Source organism: Notolepis coatsorum, assembly GCF_963971535.1.
Source record: "Notolepis coatsorum genome assembly, chromosome: 2".
NCBI lineage: Eukaryota > Metazoa > Chordata > Actinopteri > Aulopiformes > Paralepididae > Notolepis > Notolepis coatsorum.
In genome coordinates, this window is record NC_140166.1 from 66223221 (window position 1) to 66242605 (window position 19385).

The 19385-nt window shown below is 43.4% G+C and overlaps 2 protein-coding genes across 2 annotated transcripts in view; one reads left to right on the top strand and one right to left on the bottom strand.

Annotated features, from left to right (window-relative positions):
* Window positions 1–17823, top strand: part of LOC311223414 (globoside alpha-1,3-N-acetylgalactosaminyltransferase 1-like) — a gene marked incomplete at both ends in the record, with an annotated part of 83586 nt that extends 65763 nt beyond the window's left edge. The window contains 4 exons of the mRNA XM_084308202.1: window positions 11887–12003; window positions 14135–14268; window positions 14833–14910; window positions 17676–17823. Of these exons, the coding sequence (XP_084164328.1) occupies window positions 11887–12003; window positions 14135–14268; window positions 14833–14910; window positions 17676–17823 (477 nt within the window). The remainder of the gene's footprint in view (window positions 1–11886; window positions 12004–14134; window positions 14269–14832; window positions 14911–17675) is intronic.
* A 136-nt stretch (window positions 17824–17959) lies between these two features.
* LOC311223415 (solute carrier family 2, facilitated glucose transporter member 9-like) overlaps window positions 17960–19385 on the bottom strand; it is a gene marked incomplete at both ends in the record, with an annotated part of 54763 nt that continues 53337 nt past the window's right edge. Inside the window, one exon of the mRNA XM_084308203.1 lies at window positions 17960–18034. Within this exon, the coding sequence (XP_084164329.1) occupies window positions 17960–18034 (75 nt within the window). The remainder of the gene's footprint in view (window positions 18035–19385) is intronic.

The following is a 19385-nucleotide window of genomic DNA, read 5'->3' on the forward strand; positions in this document are numbered from 1 at the left end:
CACCACCATAGATAAACAGGTACTGCTGCCACCCTCACCATAGATAAACAGGTACTGCTGTCACCCTCACCATAGATAAACAGGTACTGAAGCCACCCTCACCATAGATAAACAGGTACTGCTGTCACCCTCACCATAGATAAACAGGTACTGATGCCACCCTCACCATAGATAAACAGGTACTGATGCCACCCTCACCATAGATAAACAGGTACTGCTGTCACCCTCATCATAGATAAACAGCTACTGATGCCACCCTCACCATAGATAAACAGGTACTGATGCCACCCTCACCATAGATAAACAGGTACTGATGCCACCCTCACCATAGATAAACAGGTACTGATGCCACCCTCACCATAGATAAACAGGTACTGAAGCCACCCTCACCATAGATAAACAGGTACTGATGCCACCCTCACCATAGATAAACAGGTACAGCTGCCACCCTCACCATAGATAAACAGGTACTGATGCCACCCTCACCATAGATAAACAGGTACTGAAGCCACCCTCACCATAGATAAACAGGTACTGATGCCACCCTCACCACCATAGATAAACAGCTACTGATGCCACACTCACCACCATAGATAAACAGGTACTGATGCCACCCTCACCACCATAGATAAACAGGTACTGCTGCCACCCTCACCATAGATAAACAGGTACTGATGCCACCCTCACCATAGATAAACAGCTACTGAAGCCACCCTCACCATAGATAAACAGCTACTGATGCCACCCTCACCATAGATGAACAGGTACTGATGCCACCCTCACCATAGATAAACAGCTCCTGATGTCACCCTCACCATAGATAAACAGGTACTGATGCCACCCTCACCATAGATAAACAGGTACTGATGCCACCGTCACCATAGATAAACAGGTACTGATGCCACCCTCACCATAGATAAACAGGTACTGATGCCACCCTCACCATAGATAAACAGGTACAGCTGCCACCCTCACCATAGATAAACAGGTACAGCTGCCACCCTCACCATAGATAAACAGGTACAGCTGCCACCCTCACCATAGATAAACAGCTACTGAAGCCACCCTCACCATAGATAAACAGCTACTGATGCCACCCTCACCATAGATGAACAGGTACTGATGCCACCCTCACCATAGATAAACAGCTCCTGATGTCACCCTCACCATAGATGAACAGGTACTGATGCCACCCTCACCATAGATAAACAGGTACTGATGCCACCCTCACCATAGATAAACAGGTACTGCTGCCACCCTCACCATAGATAAACAGGTACAGCTGCCACCCTCACCATAGATAAACAGCTACTGATGCCACCCTCACCATAGATAAACAGGTACTGATGCCACCCTCACCACCATAGATAAACAGGTACTGAAGCCACCCTCACCATAGATAAACAGGTACCGCTGCCACCCTCACCATAGATAAACAGGTACTGATGCCACCCTCACCATAGATAAACAGGTACTGATGCCACACTCACCATAGATAAACAGGTACTGATGCCTCCCTCACCATAGATAAACAGGTACTGATGCCACCCTCACCATAGATAAACAGGTACTGATGCCTCCCTCACCATAGATAAACAGGTACTGATGCCACCCTCACCATAGATAAACAGGTACTGATGCCACCCTCACCATAGATAAACAGGTACTGATGCCTCCCTCACCATAGATAAACAGGTACTGATGCCACCCTCACCATAGATAAACAGGTACCGCTGCCACCCTCACCATAGATAAACAGGTACTGATGCCACCCTCACCATAGATAAACAGGTACTGAAGCCACCCTCACCATAGATAAACATGTACTGATGCCACCCTCACCATAGATAAACAGGTACTGATGCCACCCTCACCATAGATAAACAGGTACTGATGCCACCCTCACCACCATAGATAAACAGGTACTGATGCCACCCTCACCACCATAGATAAACAGCTACTGATGCCACCCTCACCACCATAGATAAACAGGTACTGATGCCACCCTCACCACCATAGATAAACAGGTACTGCTGCCACCCTCACCACCATAGATAAACAGGTACTGCTGCCACCCTCACCATAGATAAACAGGTACTGCTGTCACCCTCACCATAGATAAACAGGTACTGAAGCCACCCTCACCATAGATAAACAGGTACTGCTGTCACCCTCACCATAGATAAACAGGTACTGATGCCACCCTCACCATAGATAAACAGGTACTGATGCCACCCTCACCATAGATAAACAGGTACTGCTGTCACCCTCATCATAGATAAACAGCTACTGATGCCACCCTCACCATAGATAAACAGGTACTGATGCCACCCTCACCATAGATAAACAGGTACTGATGCCACCCTCACCATAGATAAACAGGTACTGATGCCACCCTCACCATAGATAAACAGGTACTGAAGCCACCCTCACCATAGATAAACAGGTACTGATGCCACCCTCACCATAGATAAACAGGTACAGCTGCCACCCTCACCATAGATAAACAGGTACTGATGCCACCCTCACCATAGATAATCAGGTACTGAAGCCACCCTCACCATAGATAAACAGGTACTGATGCCACCCTCACCACCATAGATAAACAGCTACTGATGCCACCCTCACCACCATAGATAAACAGGTACTGATGCCACCCTCACCACCATAGATAAACAGGTACTGCTGCCACCCTCACCATAGATAAACAGGTACTGATGCCACCCTCACCATAGATAAACAGCTACTGAAGCCACCCTCACCATAGATAAACAGCTACTGATGCCACCCTCACCATAGATGAACAGGTACTGATGCCACCCTCACCATAGATAAACAGCTCCTGATGTCACCCTCACCATAGATAAACAGGTACTGATGCCACCCTCACCATAGATAAACAGGTACTGATGCCACCGTCACCATAGATAAACAGGTACTGATGCCACCCTCACCATAGATAAACAGGTACAGCTGCCACCCTCACCATAGATAAACAGGTACAGCTGCCACCCTCACCATAGATAAACAGGTACAGCTGCCACCCTCACCATAGATAAACAGGTACTGATGCCACACTCACCATAGATAAACAGGTACTGATGCCTCCCTCACCATAGATAAACAGGTACTGATGCCACCCTCACCATAGATAAACAGGTACTGATGCCTCCCTCACCATAGATAAACAGGTACTGATGCCACCCTCACCATAGATAAACAGGTACTGATGCCTCCCTCACCATAGATAAACAGGTACTGATGCCACCCTCACCATAGATAAACAGGTACCGCTGCCACCCTCACCATAGATAAACAGGTACTGATGCCACCCTCACCATAGATAAACAGGTACTGAAGCCACCCTCACCATAGATAAACATGTACTGATGCCACCCTCACCATAGATAAACAGGTACTGATGCCACCCTCACCATAGATAAACAGGTACTGATGCCACCCTCACCACCATAGATAAACAGGTACTGATGCCACCCTCACCACCATAGATAAACAGCTACTGATGCCACCCTCACCACCATAGATAAACAGGTACTGATGCCACCCTCACCACCATAGATAAACAGGTACTGCTGCCACCCTCACCACCATTGATAAACAGGTACTGCTGCCACCCTCACCATAGATAAACAGGTACTGCTGTCACCCTCACCATAGATAAACAGGTACTGAAGCCACCCTCACCATAGATAAACAGGTACTGCTGTCACCCTCACCATAGATAAACAGGTACTGATGCCACCCTCACCATAGATAAACAGGTACTGATGCCACCCTCACCATAGATAAACAAGTACTGCTGTCACCCTCATCATAGATAAACAGCTACTGATGCCACCCTCACCATAGATAAACAGGTACTGATGCCACCCTCACCATAGATAAACAGGTACTGATGCCACCCTCACCATAGATAAACAGGTACTGATGCCACCCTCACCATAGATAAACAGGTACTGAAGCCACCCTCACCATAGATAAACAGGTACTGATGCCACCCTCACCATAGATAAACAGGTACAGCTGCCACCCTCACCATAGATAAACAGGTACTGATGCCACCCTCACCATAGATAAACAGGTACTGATGCCACCCTCACCATAGATAAACAGGTACTGATGCCACCCTCACCATAGATAAACAGGTACTGATGCCTCCTAGCAGTGTTGTAGTCGAGTCACTAAGTCTCGGGTCACCAAAGAAGAGTCCGAGTCGAGTCCCCATTACCCTAGTCCAAGTCCAAGTCATTAAGGTCCACTCCACTCTGGCAGTCAAAGAGCTGACATGCAAATAAAAAAAGGTCTACATTAAACATAAATGACGACACAGCAGTCACCGTTTCAAAGGGAGTTTATTCACTTTGTGACACAATAGCCAAACAAATGCACTAGCCATCAATATTGTATGCCAAATAGGCGGTCAGACGGCGTAGCGGAGATTGCGCTCGTCACCAATGCAAGAGGCTGCGGTCTCGACTCCCGGAGTCAGCATTGCCTTGGCTTGGCCTGATCGCTATACTAACTCGTTTGGCTGGGTTAGGGGGAGGGAAGCCGTGGGTGGGAAACTGGTGTTGTGGACAGCGACGCCTACAGGTCAGGTCTGGGCGCTTGCTCAGCGGAGGCAGGACTTGAGGAAGGCAGCGTGACCTCTCACGCATTACACTTCACCAATGAGAGCCCTCGCTGCCAGGTGAGAAGAGAGCCACTGGCTGTCGCCGCACGTGTCGGAGGAAGCATGCGGATACTTCAGGGTTCCCTTGTACCGACCAGTAGGAGAACATGCACACAACAACCAGGTAGGGGAGGGGGGGGATTGGCACAACCACTAAATTGGGACAGGGAGAAAACAGAGAAAAATCGGAGAAAGAGAGATAAAAAAAATAAAATAAAAAAAATATATATTGTATGCCAAATGATTAGGGCCTATTACAAAAAGAAATCTTAATTAAATAACCAAATTGATCAATGAACAAGTCCGAGTCCGAGTCTGCACGTTCCGAGTCCGAACGCAGTCATGTACTACAACACTGCCTCCTACTGTGCGCTCAATTGGTCCTCATCAACTCGTAAAGCTGTAAAGTCACTCGTAAAGTAAAGTAGAGTTTACCACCCGGAGGTTTTACTTCGAATGGTGGTAAATGAAAATAGTAAAGTCATGTTCCGTGATACCCTAGTTTACGAGTTGTGACCTTTCACTGGCCCTTCACCTTTTGTGGCGCAAACATACTTTATTATTATGAACACGGAGTAACGTGACAGTGGCTCGGGAGGTAGAGCAGTCGTCTGGTAATCCGGAGGTTCCTGGTTCGATTCCCGCTTCTCCCCGGCAGCATGTCGAAGTGTCCTTGAGCAAGACACATAACCCCTAACTGCTCCCGATGAGCAGGTCGGCACCTTGCATGCTGTCTGTATGTGAATGTGGGAGTGAATGGGTAAAATGTGAGGAACAAATTGTAAAGCGCTTTGGATAAAATAGTTATATAAATGCAACATTTACCATTTATATACTGTAATAAAGGATTACCTTAATCAGAAACGTGATGTATTATTACTCAATAATCAACTAGGATGCAGTAAAAAACTTAAAACCAGATTCTCAAACATAAACATAAAAACTGACAACACGCTCATCACAGACAAGCTGGATGTAGCCAATTACTTAAACATTTTCTTCACAAACATAGCCACAACACTGGTAAACAAACTACCCTCCCACTCAGGGCTTTATGGGGTAGAACACATAGTAGCTTTCTACAAAAACCTAGGGGTCCGCAAGGACGACTTCAAGCTGGAAATGGTAACAACAGATGAGGTACTCAATAAACTGAGCGCCCTCCAACCTAACAAGGCCACTGGCCATGACAACATCCCCTCCAAATTCCTCAGAGACTCAGCAGCCGCCATCACACCAATCATCACACACATAATAAACCTCTCCATAAAACAGGGACACGTCCCCAAGGACTTCAAAATTGCGAGGGTGACCCCTCTGCACAAAAAGGGCAGCAAATTAGACCCAGGCAACTACCGCCCTGTTTCTATTCTCACCTCCATCTCGAAAGTCATGGAAAAAATAGTCTACGAACAGGTCGAAAAGTACCTAGCGGAAAAAAATCTAATCTACGAATTCCAATCTGGCTTCAGAACATCCCACTCCACTGACACATGCCTTCTCTATTTGAATGACCACATCAAACAAGAGGTGGACGCAGGCAAATACTGCGGCATGGTCATGCTGGACCTACAAAAGGCCTTTGACACGGTCAATCACTCCATTCTGATTGACAAGCTAAAAGCAATTGGTTTTGATAGTCTATCAGTGAGCTGGATGCAATCCTACCTTGAGGGGAGGGAACAGATGGTGGAGGTAAACGGTACCCTATCCCCCCCCCTCACAGTGAGCTGTGGTGTTCCACAAGGAAGCATACTAGGACCGCTACTGTTCCTAATTTATGCAAATGACATGTCGTCAGCTTGTGACTGCAACTTGTTCCTGTTTGCGGACGACTCAGCCCTGCTGGTCTCTGACAAGAACAAGTTACAGGTTGAAAAAACCCTCAGCTCGGAACTAGGCAGAATCTGCATATGGCTCGCTGATAACAAACTATCATTACACATGGGCAAAACAGAGTCCATTCTCTTCGGTTCAAATAACAAACTCAGCAAGACCGACGGCTTCTCAGTTACAGTGGGTGACAATATTGTCACAAGGAAAGATGAAATTACCTACCTGGGGTCCATCCTAGAGGCTAATCTCTCCTGTGACAAAATGGCATCCAATGTAATAAAAAAAGTCAACCAACGAACTCGATTCTTGTACCGGATCTCCTCTCTGGTAAACAAGAACACCCTGAAGACTCTGGCAGGAGCACTCATTCAGGGGTACTACGACTATGCTTGCACCTCATGGTACCAAAGCACCTCAAAGGCGCTAAAAACAAAATTACAAACATCTCAAAACAAACTGGTCAGACTACTGCTTGACCTTACTCCTAGAACCCACCTCACCCCTGCCCACTTCGACAACCTAGGATGGCTTAGAGTAGACGACAGAGTACAACAACTTGCAATGGGCCTGGTCTACAAGATACACTACACGACCAAGGTACCCATGTACATGTCAAAATACTTCCCAAAGGTCAGTGAATACCACGATCACAACACCAGAGGGAGCTCCACAAATCATGTCAAACCCAGATTCGGCTCAAATAAGGGACTAAACACGTTTCGCAATTATGCCACATCAATGTGGAACGCCCTACCCAAAGCTGTAAAGGAATGTGGATCACTACCCACTTTCAAAACCTCTCTCAAGGGACACCTACGGGAGACTGCAATTCAACACTGGCCCCTGTAAATATCCTAACCCAATCATTCCAACCCCCTCCAATGTACAGTCATTTACCTAGTATGGTTTTGTCAATAGTTCAATGTACAATTGTGTTTGTTTGTACAGTGTCTCCTCCCCCCCCCCCCTCAATGTACAGTGTTACTTGTTTATACAGTGTGCCCCCCGCCCCCCCCCCCCCCCCAACCACCTCCAATGTAAATTACCCAGTATGGTTGTCAATATCCCAATGTACCCAACCCCCCCCACCCAACCTCCAATGTACAGTTTCTACGTCAAATGTATATACTCCCTTTTCTTGACTCCTTCTGTATCACAAACAGTACTGTATTTGCAAATCTGGTATGTCATAAATGTATAGATGTAGCAGTACTGACTATCTGTATGTCATGTATGTCATATATGTCTATATGAATTGAAAATGGGGGACCCTGATGGAAACAAGACAAACGTCTTTCTCAGGTCTGCATCCCCTTAACAATTGTATGTATTGAGCCGTACTGTATTGTACCCATTCTGCAATCTGTTAAATAAAGTTTTCATTCATTCATTCATTCATGTTGACATCCCAGATTCCAAAAAATCACTTAAACCACCTGCATCAAGAAAGAAATGTTGAATAATCATGGCTGAATCTGCTGCCTTGCATCTGCTTGGTCCCGACTTTACGATCTACCTAGCACACCCGAGCGCTATAACCTTGTATATACCACATGATAACTGTTTGACTTTACGAGTTGACAAGGACAGACCGAATGCATCTGCCATCGTCCTCCATATGTCTCTCAGGTCGTCTGCGATACGTCGTTAAAGGGGAACTATTTAACCCCATACACACTTGTGCACAGATGTTACCCTTTCCTTTATTAAGGCTCCCGCTCAAAATCGTTTAACCCTGTCACTACCACACTACAGAAGGTTAACCTTTCACTACCACACTACAGACGCTGTAGTGTGGTAGGGAAAGGGTTAACCTTCTGTATTGTCGCAGTGAAAGGGTTAACCCTTTGGTAGTGTGGTAGTGAAAGGGTTAAACTTGTCTGTGAGAGAATAGACTAGTCTTGTGGGTTTAGTTCACTCAGTCATCATACCAACAAATCACTCACCTTGAAAAATGTTCAGCCGCGGAACAAAGAGGCTTTTCCTGTGGCTCTCCCCGGCGCGGCCTCAGGCCAAGATGGTACAGACACAGACCCAATTAGCTGAGTGCCAATAGGGAGGTGTAGTGGTTACGTCATTTTCGTTTTTTCCTGTTCCACCCTCTGTTCCACTTAATGTATTTCCCCATTGACCATTTCTAAATTGGCTCGTTTTAGATAAATAAAGGATTAACGTTGGCATGGTGTACCTTTCTGTGCGTATTTATCCACAATCTATAGCTGAATGAATTAATGAATGAATGAAAACTTTATTTAACAGATTGCAGAATGGGTACAATACAGTACGGCTCAATACACACAATTGTTAAGGGGATGCAGACCTGAAAAAGACGTTTGTCTTGTTTCCATCAGGGTCCCCCAACATGAAAATATTCGCAATTAATCGTAAAGGTAGCAAAATTACAACGTTTATGTTTTAGTTCGCTGGGAAACTACACTGCTATTTGGCGCTGCTGACTGACGTCACCACAGCGTAGCCTCCTGCCTTTAGTCACAGACCTAGGATCAGATTTCCCTTACATTCCATAAGCTTAACAATTCGTACAATGGGAAAATAACTGACCCTGAATCTGTGGCTAGTATCTCTCTGGTGATCATAACCATTCATCTCTAAAGCCAACCACCATTTTAAAAAGCAACAACCATGTTACCATATTTGTATTTATATTTTAAATCGTATAACATTTCGCTGCATATTAAATCACTGTAAATACTAATGTAAATCATTGATTCGTTGTACATATTGTGTATAGTTTATAACGTTATTGTTTTTTACATGACGTTAGTAGCTAGCTAGCTTGCTAGCCGGCATTCCCGAAACTCCTCTAACATGCCCCGATTTAAAAGGGTTCTCTCCTCTTTGTATACTTTTGTCCTCACAAACAAAGTATTCTGCCAGGGAACTTATGGACACGACAGTAGTAGTAGTTATAAGGTTTTTGAGCTTGTAACGTTAGTTATCGTGGTATCAACGGGCCGTGACGTGTAGCTAGCTAGCTTGCTAGCCGGCATGATGCGTGTGCAGTGCTTGCCCCACAGGTCTGAGAAGAGGACCTGCACATTTGACTCGTTCCCGAAACTCCTCTACATGCCCCGATTTTAAATGGTTCACGACAGTAGACATAATGCTGACGTCTAGTACGTTTAGCGGGGTAACGTTAACGTTAGCTAGCTAGCTTGGTATCAGCTGGCCGTGATGGGGATTAGGCCTAACAGGATGCGGCTGCCTACTGGTAATTTTTTTTTTTTTATGACATTAAAAACCTTATAACTACCTTTATTTCAACCAAAAATGCTTAAACTATAATGTTAGTGGTAGAAGGGAACTCATTTTGTGCAAAAATGGAAAGCTTGCCAATGTCCATGCGGCAGAATTGTTACAATAGCCGATAATCCATTTTCCCAATGATAAATCCCTATACGGGTGGAACAACCAGTGACGTCAGACTACACCTCCCTATACAGGTGTGCCTGTCTTTATTTGTCATGCATATTAGATGATTAACACAGACACACATGCGAGATGGGCGACACACAGGAACACACGCAGATGAAATGTCTCTCTGCACTTTTCCTATCCCATCGTCCGGTAGAGTTCATCCTGTTATCCATCCAATCGCCACCAATGTTATAAATGGCTGCATTCATATAGCAGCTTTTATCTAAAGCGCTTTACAATCTGTTCCTCACATTCTACCCACTCACTCACACGCTTCAGCAGACCCCTCTCTGATTGGTTGAGCTCCATTTCTGCAGACCCCTCTCTGATTGGTTGAGCGAAGCCCCCCTCTGATTGTTTTAGCTCGTCACGCGGTAAAAGGCGGATGTAATGTTATCATTATCAAGAAGATAAAAAGAAATGTACTACCAGATTCGCGTATAACGTTATTTCGCGTGACTTCGCGGTTTATTCATGCCGTTATGCACATTTCACAACACAGCCAGCTGTCAGAAACTGTACATTGTAACGTTATGTTATTTCGCGGTTTATTCACATAACGTTATTTCACGTGACAAGTTCAACACAGCCCAGCTGTCAGAAACTGTACATTGAGGGGGGTTGAATCACTGTTTAGTGTTTACACTCCCCACTTACTGTAACTGTACCATGACGCACTCCCCACTTACTGTAACTGTACCATGACATGACTCCCCCACCTCATCTCATGCACCTTGTTGTGTATCCTGTTTCTTTTTCCTCATTATTATATTCAGAGTTAATTATATTGTTTACACTGTCTTTCTTCTATTATAACCCTGCCCATTTGATGTTCCCAAATCATATTCAGAAAGTATCACAGAGACTTCTATTGACCAAGGAATTAGTTATTATTAGTAAGACACAACATTTCCGTAGCAATCCGACATTGACCACCAGACTCTTTCTCTTAAGGCATTAACTGGGCTAATTAATATAAATGTTATATCTGTCTAGTTACACATTTGTTCCAAAACATGTATGTTCCAGGCTGCAATTAAAACTTTGAATGAGAGAGCTCTGGTCAGCGAAGCCGGCGATGCGAGCGATTATTATTGGTTTTTAATGACAAACCAATTACATAATCCAACATATGTGTAAAGGCACACACAACATATTCCAGTTAACGGTATATTTTTTTAATGATTCGTTATGGCGTAATCAATACTTCCATGCGTATAAATTGCGTTCGCGACCTCCATGTTTTGGGGGTATTCATGAGAAAACTCGGATCCGGGATTCGGCTCCCATCCGTCAGGCAAGAACTGTGGGGTTTCAGCCTCTCTCTCTGGAGCTTAACGGAGTTTCGATTCCTGGCTAGAGGCGCTTGTCGCGGCTCATGCGCATGCGCACGCTCGGCCAATCAGAGAGGGGTCTGCAGAAATGGAGCTCAACCAATCAGAGAGGGGTCTGCAGAAATGGAGCTACGAAAAGTAGAGACGCCACATGACACACCGACGGCGGAGGCGACCATGCTAGGTGCCGATCTGCTCATCGGGAGCAATTAGGTGTCTTGCTCAAGGACACATCGACACGCTGCCCGGGAGGAGCGGGAAACAAACCTGGGAACCTTCAGATTACCAGACGACCACCTCCTGCGCCACTGTCGCCCCTGTTATAAGTGTCTTTCACGCTAGCAAGGACTTCTTCTCCTTCGGCTGAATCATATTCAAAATCTAGAACATACATACATACTCCACAGTTTCCGACCAAGATATCAACAGGCTCAGCTAATACTCATGAATACAGGTGAACTCATAACAAGGCTAAGCAGAGACGACCTTTGGGGACATTTTCTTTTTTTAGTTTGAATAAAGAAAGGCAGCTGAAAATCTGAATTTATCATCTCGACTAATCTCGTCTTGTGTTCTTTTCCTCAGATCCGCGGTGAGGCTGACTATCTCTTCATGATGGACATTGACAGCGTCTTCTACGACCGATTTGGCGCAGAATCTCTCAGCCGCCTGTCTGCAGTCCTTCATCGTGGGTACTACAAGGTCGTTCTAAAATATCCATATTATGAGTTAATCTCTACTTACTTACTATTAGTATTATTGTTGTTATTATCATTATTATTAGTAGTATTATTGTTGTTTTTGTTATCATTTGTGTACCTCTTATTCTACAAGAAGGCATTCCAAAACTTTTTCTTGTCAAGGACCCAGAGAACAATCCACATCTGATACAAATGAGTCCCAGAGGGCGCCCCCGCGTGGCGCACCGCATAGTGCCTCGCACACCTACATCCGGTTCGCCCTCCCGCTCCCGGTGATATTTGTCACATGTCTTCCCCACATCTCCTCCCGCTCGCCCTCTCCTCCATCGGTCCTGCGTGACATGAAAAAAGCTGTAAAAATGCTAAAAATACAAAGAAATTAAATTTGTCCCAGGGACACCTAGTTGATACGATTTGGTCCCAATGACCCAATCTGTGTTTTGTCCCAGTGACAGTAGCAGCAATAGTAGTCAGTCACACAGGTGAAGTAGCCCATGTTGTACACAATTTTGAAGGTGGAAAGTAATTCATTACATTTACTCTCGTTATCGTTATTGAGTAGCCTTTTTGTGTAACATGGTCAATTAGCAACGATGAGGAGAACAAGCTGGTGCTACGCTGGTGGTTTGCATTAGCCTGGTTGTCTCGCTTGCTCCCTGAACTATAACAATGAGCGTGTTTGCTAATCTACCATATAGTGATCTTGTAACATTTTCAAACAAACAAGGATAGGCATGTTTTTTTACCCGTCAGATCAAATAACATGCATTCAGTCAAATAAAATAAAAATTACTGGTTTATACTAACAGTGCTTCATGGAGCGTAATAATAGACGTTGATGACACAGGTGCAGACTCAAGAATCGCATGCTCGCCAAGGCAAGGCACATACAGTACCTCCTTTGTATGCAGTCTTTCTCATTATTCAACAAGCATTTTTACTTTAGCAATTACCCACTACTAGCAATTAACTGCATTCTTAAGTCCTGACTGAATCTCGGTCGTTAAAGAACCCAGGACACCTATCGCAAAGAGTAGGGGGTTCCCCGACATTCCTGGCCAAATTCCCAATCAGGTCTCTGACATCAAGGCCACCTAATCATCCCTTACTGAAAAGTAGTAGTAGTGGAGCGGCTGAGTAGCGTAGAGACTCTGGGTTAGAATCCATGAGCTGTCAGCGGTACCTCTGGCTTGGTCAGTCGGGTGGGAAGCTGGTGGGGTATGAGTCCTGGTAGTTGAAAACAGCGACTCCTACTGGTCAGTCGTGGTGCCTGTTCAGCAGGGAGGGGACCTGTGGACACGTTACATTCTCCGAGTGAAACTCCTTGCTGTCAGGTGAAAAGTAGGCGCTGGAGGAGTCCTTGCAATGACCAGAAAGGGAATTGGCATAACACAAAGAAATTGGGGGACGGCAGGGAAAGAGAGAAAGGCAAAAACAATTAAAATAATAAATTATTAATAAGTAGTTGTAGTAGTAGTAGTAGTAGTAGTAGTAGTAGGGATGGGCATTTTAAAGAAAAATCCAGATCGATTGATCGCATGCTATACTCGAGTGATCGTGTATTACTCGAAAAGGGGGGGGGGGGGGATGAAAAAAAAAATATATATATATATAGCTATATATATATTTGAATTTTTTTTTTTTTTTTTTTTTTTACTTAATTTGGTTCATTCACGTATATGTTTAAGGAAACCAACAAACAGTTATAATCTTACACATACATGTAAGCGACCTTGGGTTCTAGAAAGGCGCTATATAAATTTGATCTATTATTATTATTATTATACATGTGAAACAAATAATATATATAATAATTTTTTAAATATTCTTTTTTTTCATAACAATTATTAATAATTTAAGATAGATTTTTCTCATAGCTACGAGTAATCGATTAATTACTCACGCCCGTCCCTAAGTAGTAGTAGTAGTTGTAGTAGTAGTAGTAGTAGTAGTAGTAGTAGTAGTAGTAGTAGTAGTAGTAGTAGTTGTAGTAGTAGTAGTAGTAGTAGTAGTAGTAGTAGTAGTAGTAGTAGTAGTAGTAGTAGTAATAGTAGTAGTAGTATTGGTCGTTTTAGTTATTTAGTTCTTTAGTTAGTCTTTACATTTTTGTAAATATATTTGTATGCCTCTAGGGATTCGCTAGGGATTCCTTCCCTTATGAGCGGCGTGAGCGGTCCCAGGCCTACATCCCTGCAGGAGAGGGGGACTACTACTACACAGCAGCCGTCTGGGGGGGCCACCTGGAGGACATGTACAAACTGGTCAGGTAACAAACTCCTTTGAAGTCAAGTCACCATATCGTTTCCACTTCATTGTACAGTATATACAGCAGGAGTAATCTATCAAACATCTGAGTACAATGGGCTTAAAATAGTAAATGGTGCATTTATATATCAGCTTTTATCCAAAGCGCTTTACAATTTGTTCCTCACATATTACCCGTTCACTCACACATTCACACACCGACGGCGGAGGCGACCATGCGAGGTGCCAACCTGCTCATCGGGAGCAATTAGGGCTTAAGTGTCTTGCTCAAGGACACTTCGACACACGGTCTGGGAGGAGCGGGAATCAAACTGGGAACCTCCGGATTACCAGACAACCTCCGCCATCGGTGTGTGAATGGGTGAATGTGAGGAACAAAATTGTAAAGCGATTTGTGTAAAAACGCTATATAAATGCACCATTTATTTATTAACTTTTCTTTCAAATGATCGCTACAAATGGTCCAAACCCGAAAAGGTGTGGTTCCATTTAATTATCTTGCAATTTGTGAGGACACATTGGGAACTATTGAGACTGTAAGGTTCCAATGCCATTCTGTCCCCAGGTACTGTTACGAGCAGTCGGAGGTTGACGCCAAAAATAAGATTGAGGCAGTTTGGCAGGAGGAGAGTCACCTCAACAAGTAAAGTACCACTATGCCCTTCCTCATTACCATATTGTACTTCCTTTATATGACTGACTACATCAAAAAAGAAATGGACAAAGGCAATTATTGTGGAATGGTTTTTACTGGATCTCCAGAAAGCATTAGAAACAATAAACCACCACAAAATATCTCTCTTTAAGCCCAAGGCTATGGGTTTTAATGCTAAAAGTATGGTGAATTCCTTGGGCTGTGAATTAGACCAGCAAATGTCCAGGGACAACATGGCCATCAAGTTATTGGGCAAGGATTAAATATCTCGCTAGAACAGTGGTTCTCAACCTGTGGTACGCGTACCACCGGTGGTACTTGGGCCTCCTGCTGGTGGGGAACAACCAGGAGATCACTGTGACAGAGAGTAATGGAGTCTAAACAGTCATACATCTTTTATTCAACTTCAGCCCCAGATTTCAAATTATTTTTGTAATGTCAGATAAAAAATGAAATACTCCCACATTTCTAAAAAGAGTTGTTGTCCATCAACATCAGTGTTGTTGCTAATCATTGACACATGCTAGCCTGTAATAATCCCCCCCAGAAAAATCGACTTTGCATTTGATATATTGAAAATATTTCACTATTTGTGTGTTTTTTTTACAATAATTTGTGATGCCCATCACAAACACTGGCATTTAAAGGGGCAAATAAAATAAAAATCCTGCACCAGAATGCAGGAAATTAAGTCTTTGTAACCAAATAAATCCTGGTGGGGGACCCCCAGACCCCCCAGTATGTTTGAATTAAGTACATTTGCTGAAATACAGTGGAAGAGTTTGCTAGTTCTAGTGCTACCCCTTTGTACATTGTGGCTGTGTCTGACAAAAGTTAACAATAAATAATGTTATTAGGAATACATTTGCCCCTGTGTGAACTGTGCATAGTTGAATAGACTGTTTTTTTAACGTCGGTCATACTTGGAGAGCCAGCTACGTTCTCAGGTGGTACTTGGTGTAAAAAGGTTGAGAACCACTGGGCTAGAAGATTACCTTGACATGGAAACCATGAGGACACTGAGCAACAGCCCTAGTTCAGAGCTTTTTCCCTTTCACATCTTCATTATTGTGTTTCACTTAATAACTACATTTCACTTTCTAATTACTATGCTTCACTTTCAAATCTTTATACTTCTTTATACATTATGTTATTCAAGGTGCAATTCAATACAATGGGGCAACCCCACAACAGTAAAACGTTGTCATAAAAGCAACCTAATATGTATTTTTAAACTCTGAAATGATTCTAAAAAGACTTGTTGAGTTTGTTACATACTAACCTACACTGTAGCACTCAACACTTTGATGAACATTGTTACTCAGCTGATAGAGTTGTGCCCTTCCTGATGACCTGTCGTACAGAACTTGTAAGTCGCTTTGGATAAAAGTGTCAGCTAAATGACTAAATGTAAATGTAAATGTACACACTGTATATGTCACGGCTGAGCGTGTTGAACCCAATATGCAGACACAGAGACAATGCAGACAGGTCTTGGTATAACCCAAAATACGGGTATTTTATTATAAGAATGTTCAGGTAGTTCAGGCAGAGGTCGGTCATAAACAACGGAGATACTTGTGACAGTCGAGAATGCAGCTATGACCGCGTGCCCGACCGCCAAGAACCTTGGTGTTGTCCTCGACAACCAGTTGAACTTCTCTGCTCACATCGCAGCGACAACCAGAACCTGCAGATTCCTCCTGAGCAACGTCAGAAGGATCCGCCCCTTCCTGACAAAAGAAGCCACCCAACTCCTCGTCCAATCAACAGTCATCTCCCGCCTCGACTACTGCAACGCACTGCTCGCTGGCCTCCCGGCCACTGCCACCAAGCCTCTTCAACTCATTCAGAACGCAGCGGCCCGCCTGATCTCAAACCTACCGAAGTCGGCCCATGTCACCCCACTTCTTAGAGACCTGCACTGGCTCCCCATTGCTGCACGAATCCGCTTCAAGGCCCTCGACCTAGCATACTGTGCGGCAAAGGGAACCGCTCCCTCCTACCTCCGGTCAATGGTCTCCAACTACACACCCTCAAGACCCCTACGCTCTGCATCTTCTGGCCGCCTCAGACCTACTCCTATCCGAGCTCCGGGAGGGTCATCAAGGAGAAGCCGCCTATTCTCAGTCCTTGCCCCACAATGGTGGAATGAATTACCCACCCCAGTTAGGACAGCCGAATCACGTCCAATCTTTCACCGTCGACTAAAGACCCACTTCTTCAACCATTATCTGATTTTAAGATATCTAACCCTAACTAACCTTACTGTCATGCACTTGTCCTAATAAACTAACCTACACTGTAGCACTCAACACTTTGATGAACATTGTTACTCAGCTGATAGAGTTGTGCCCTTCCTGATGACTTGTCGTACAGAACTTGTAAGTCGCTTTGGATAAAAGCGTCAGCTAAATGACTAAATGTAAATGTATTTACTCTGTAGCTTCATATACTGCACATATTCACATGTTATACTGTATACTGCAATGCACTTTACTGCTACTTTGCACTCTGGGTAGATGCCAACTTAATTTGGTTGTACTCTGTAGGCTACTTAGAGACAATACATTTAATAAAAAAAAAGATTTTTGAATCTAATAATAATTTCTGCTTGTCCTTTGTCAAGCAGCCAACTTCAACTTTATAACAACTAGACCATTAGATCCACTTTAATGCTAGTGCTTGCAATGACAATACATGTAATATGTAATCTAATCAATCTATATGTCTGTCTGTTTGTCTGACTATAGGTATCTGTTATACAACAAGCCCGCCAAAGTCTTATCTGCTGAGTATCTGTGGTCAGACTATGACAAACAGCCAGGTGACATCAAAGTGATCCGGATCTCTCAGCTGATTAAGAACTATGCAGAGGTGCGCCCCAATGGAGGACAATGAGGTCCGCCCAAAATGGAGGACACTTTTTTTTTTTCCTTTCCTTTTTTTTTTTACATCTCCATTGTTGCCACTTTGTGTTTCCCTCTAGTTTGGAAATCTGCCATGGTGATTCCCCTGCACAAACGATCATTTGGGATCATTTGGACAACTGCTGTCCTATTTCCAGGGTGCCTTGCTTGGCAAAATCACTCAATACTAAGTCCACATCCATCTGGATTCAGAGTCAATCACAGCAGTTTCAGCCACCACATTGATTACACTAATGATGTAATTTCTGCTACCCTTGTGGCTCCCTGGTCATGAAAACTACTTTTTTGAAATATTTTGTGTGTGTGTGTGTGTGTGAGCACAGCGGTGTCTGTGTTTATTATTATTTCATGAAATTGGGAAAATATCTTCATTTCACATATATGTTCATTGTGTCAAAAGCTTATAATTTGAAACACTCTAAAAAAATAGTTATAGTGTTTAGTACCTACGGGGGACCTGGTCATGTTTTCTACTCCATCCACTTCCATGTTAATAAAACCGCCATAAAACCGCCATAAAACCGCAAGTCTACATTTTTATTTTTTTTTATCTCTAATCTCTCATTTTCACATCATATATCGATAAATAAACAGAATAATTACACCAGGCATTCAAAATACATACAATACATACCTTTTAGTAATAGATTAGTAATAACCGGTGCTTACTAACGCTTACTAATGGCTATTTCTGACCGCTATTTCTGACCGAAATAGTCAACCTTTCTTTTTTATAATGGCAGATTCTTACTCACAGGAATTTTGTCCATTTTTCACACGCTGTAATATGGTGTCTAAAATTTATAGAAATATGATGAATATGGATATGAATATGAATTTTTTTCAATAAAAACAGACATGGTATCAAACGAACACAAATATAAGTGGTTAAAATTCGGAAATATTTGTAATTTGTTACAGATATCTTGAGATTGGGCTATTAATGTTAATCATGGGGAAAACATTTTTTAAAAATAGTAAACAGTTAAAATTATATGGCTTTAAACATGATGTATCATTTCATCTCTTAAGCCCAGTGCGTGTCACAATCCTTAGGAAGCCACAAGGGTTAAATAAGAGGAAACACTGTGCTGCTCTCTTTATAAATATGTCAAAAAGCCTTTGATACAATTGATCATCACCTGCTTTTAAAAAGGTTATCTAGCATTGGTATTGATAGTGGTGCATGTGATTGGTTTCAGGATGATCTATTTTAGACAACAGTGTGTGAATCAAATTTTCAATCAATCAAATTTGATTGATTGAAACTTTTATTAACAGATTGTAGAATGGATAGAATAGGGCTGTGCCTTACAGGTCAAGAGGAGGATTCTGAAGTCTATTCTAAGTGGGAGCCAGTGTAGGGAGGCTAGAACCAGTGAAATGTGTTCTCTCTTTTTGGTGCCGGTAAGGAACCTAGCTGCTACCTACAGGTACCTAAGGGCTATGGTGAAGCCTATTGTAACCACGTTTTCTGTGTGCAAATGGTTTATCCATTTTGTAACGTTACTTTTATCTGTAGAAAGCTAGAAA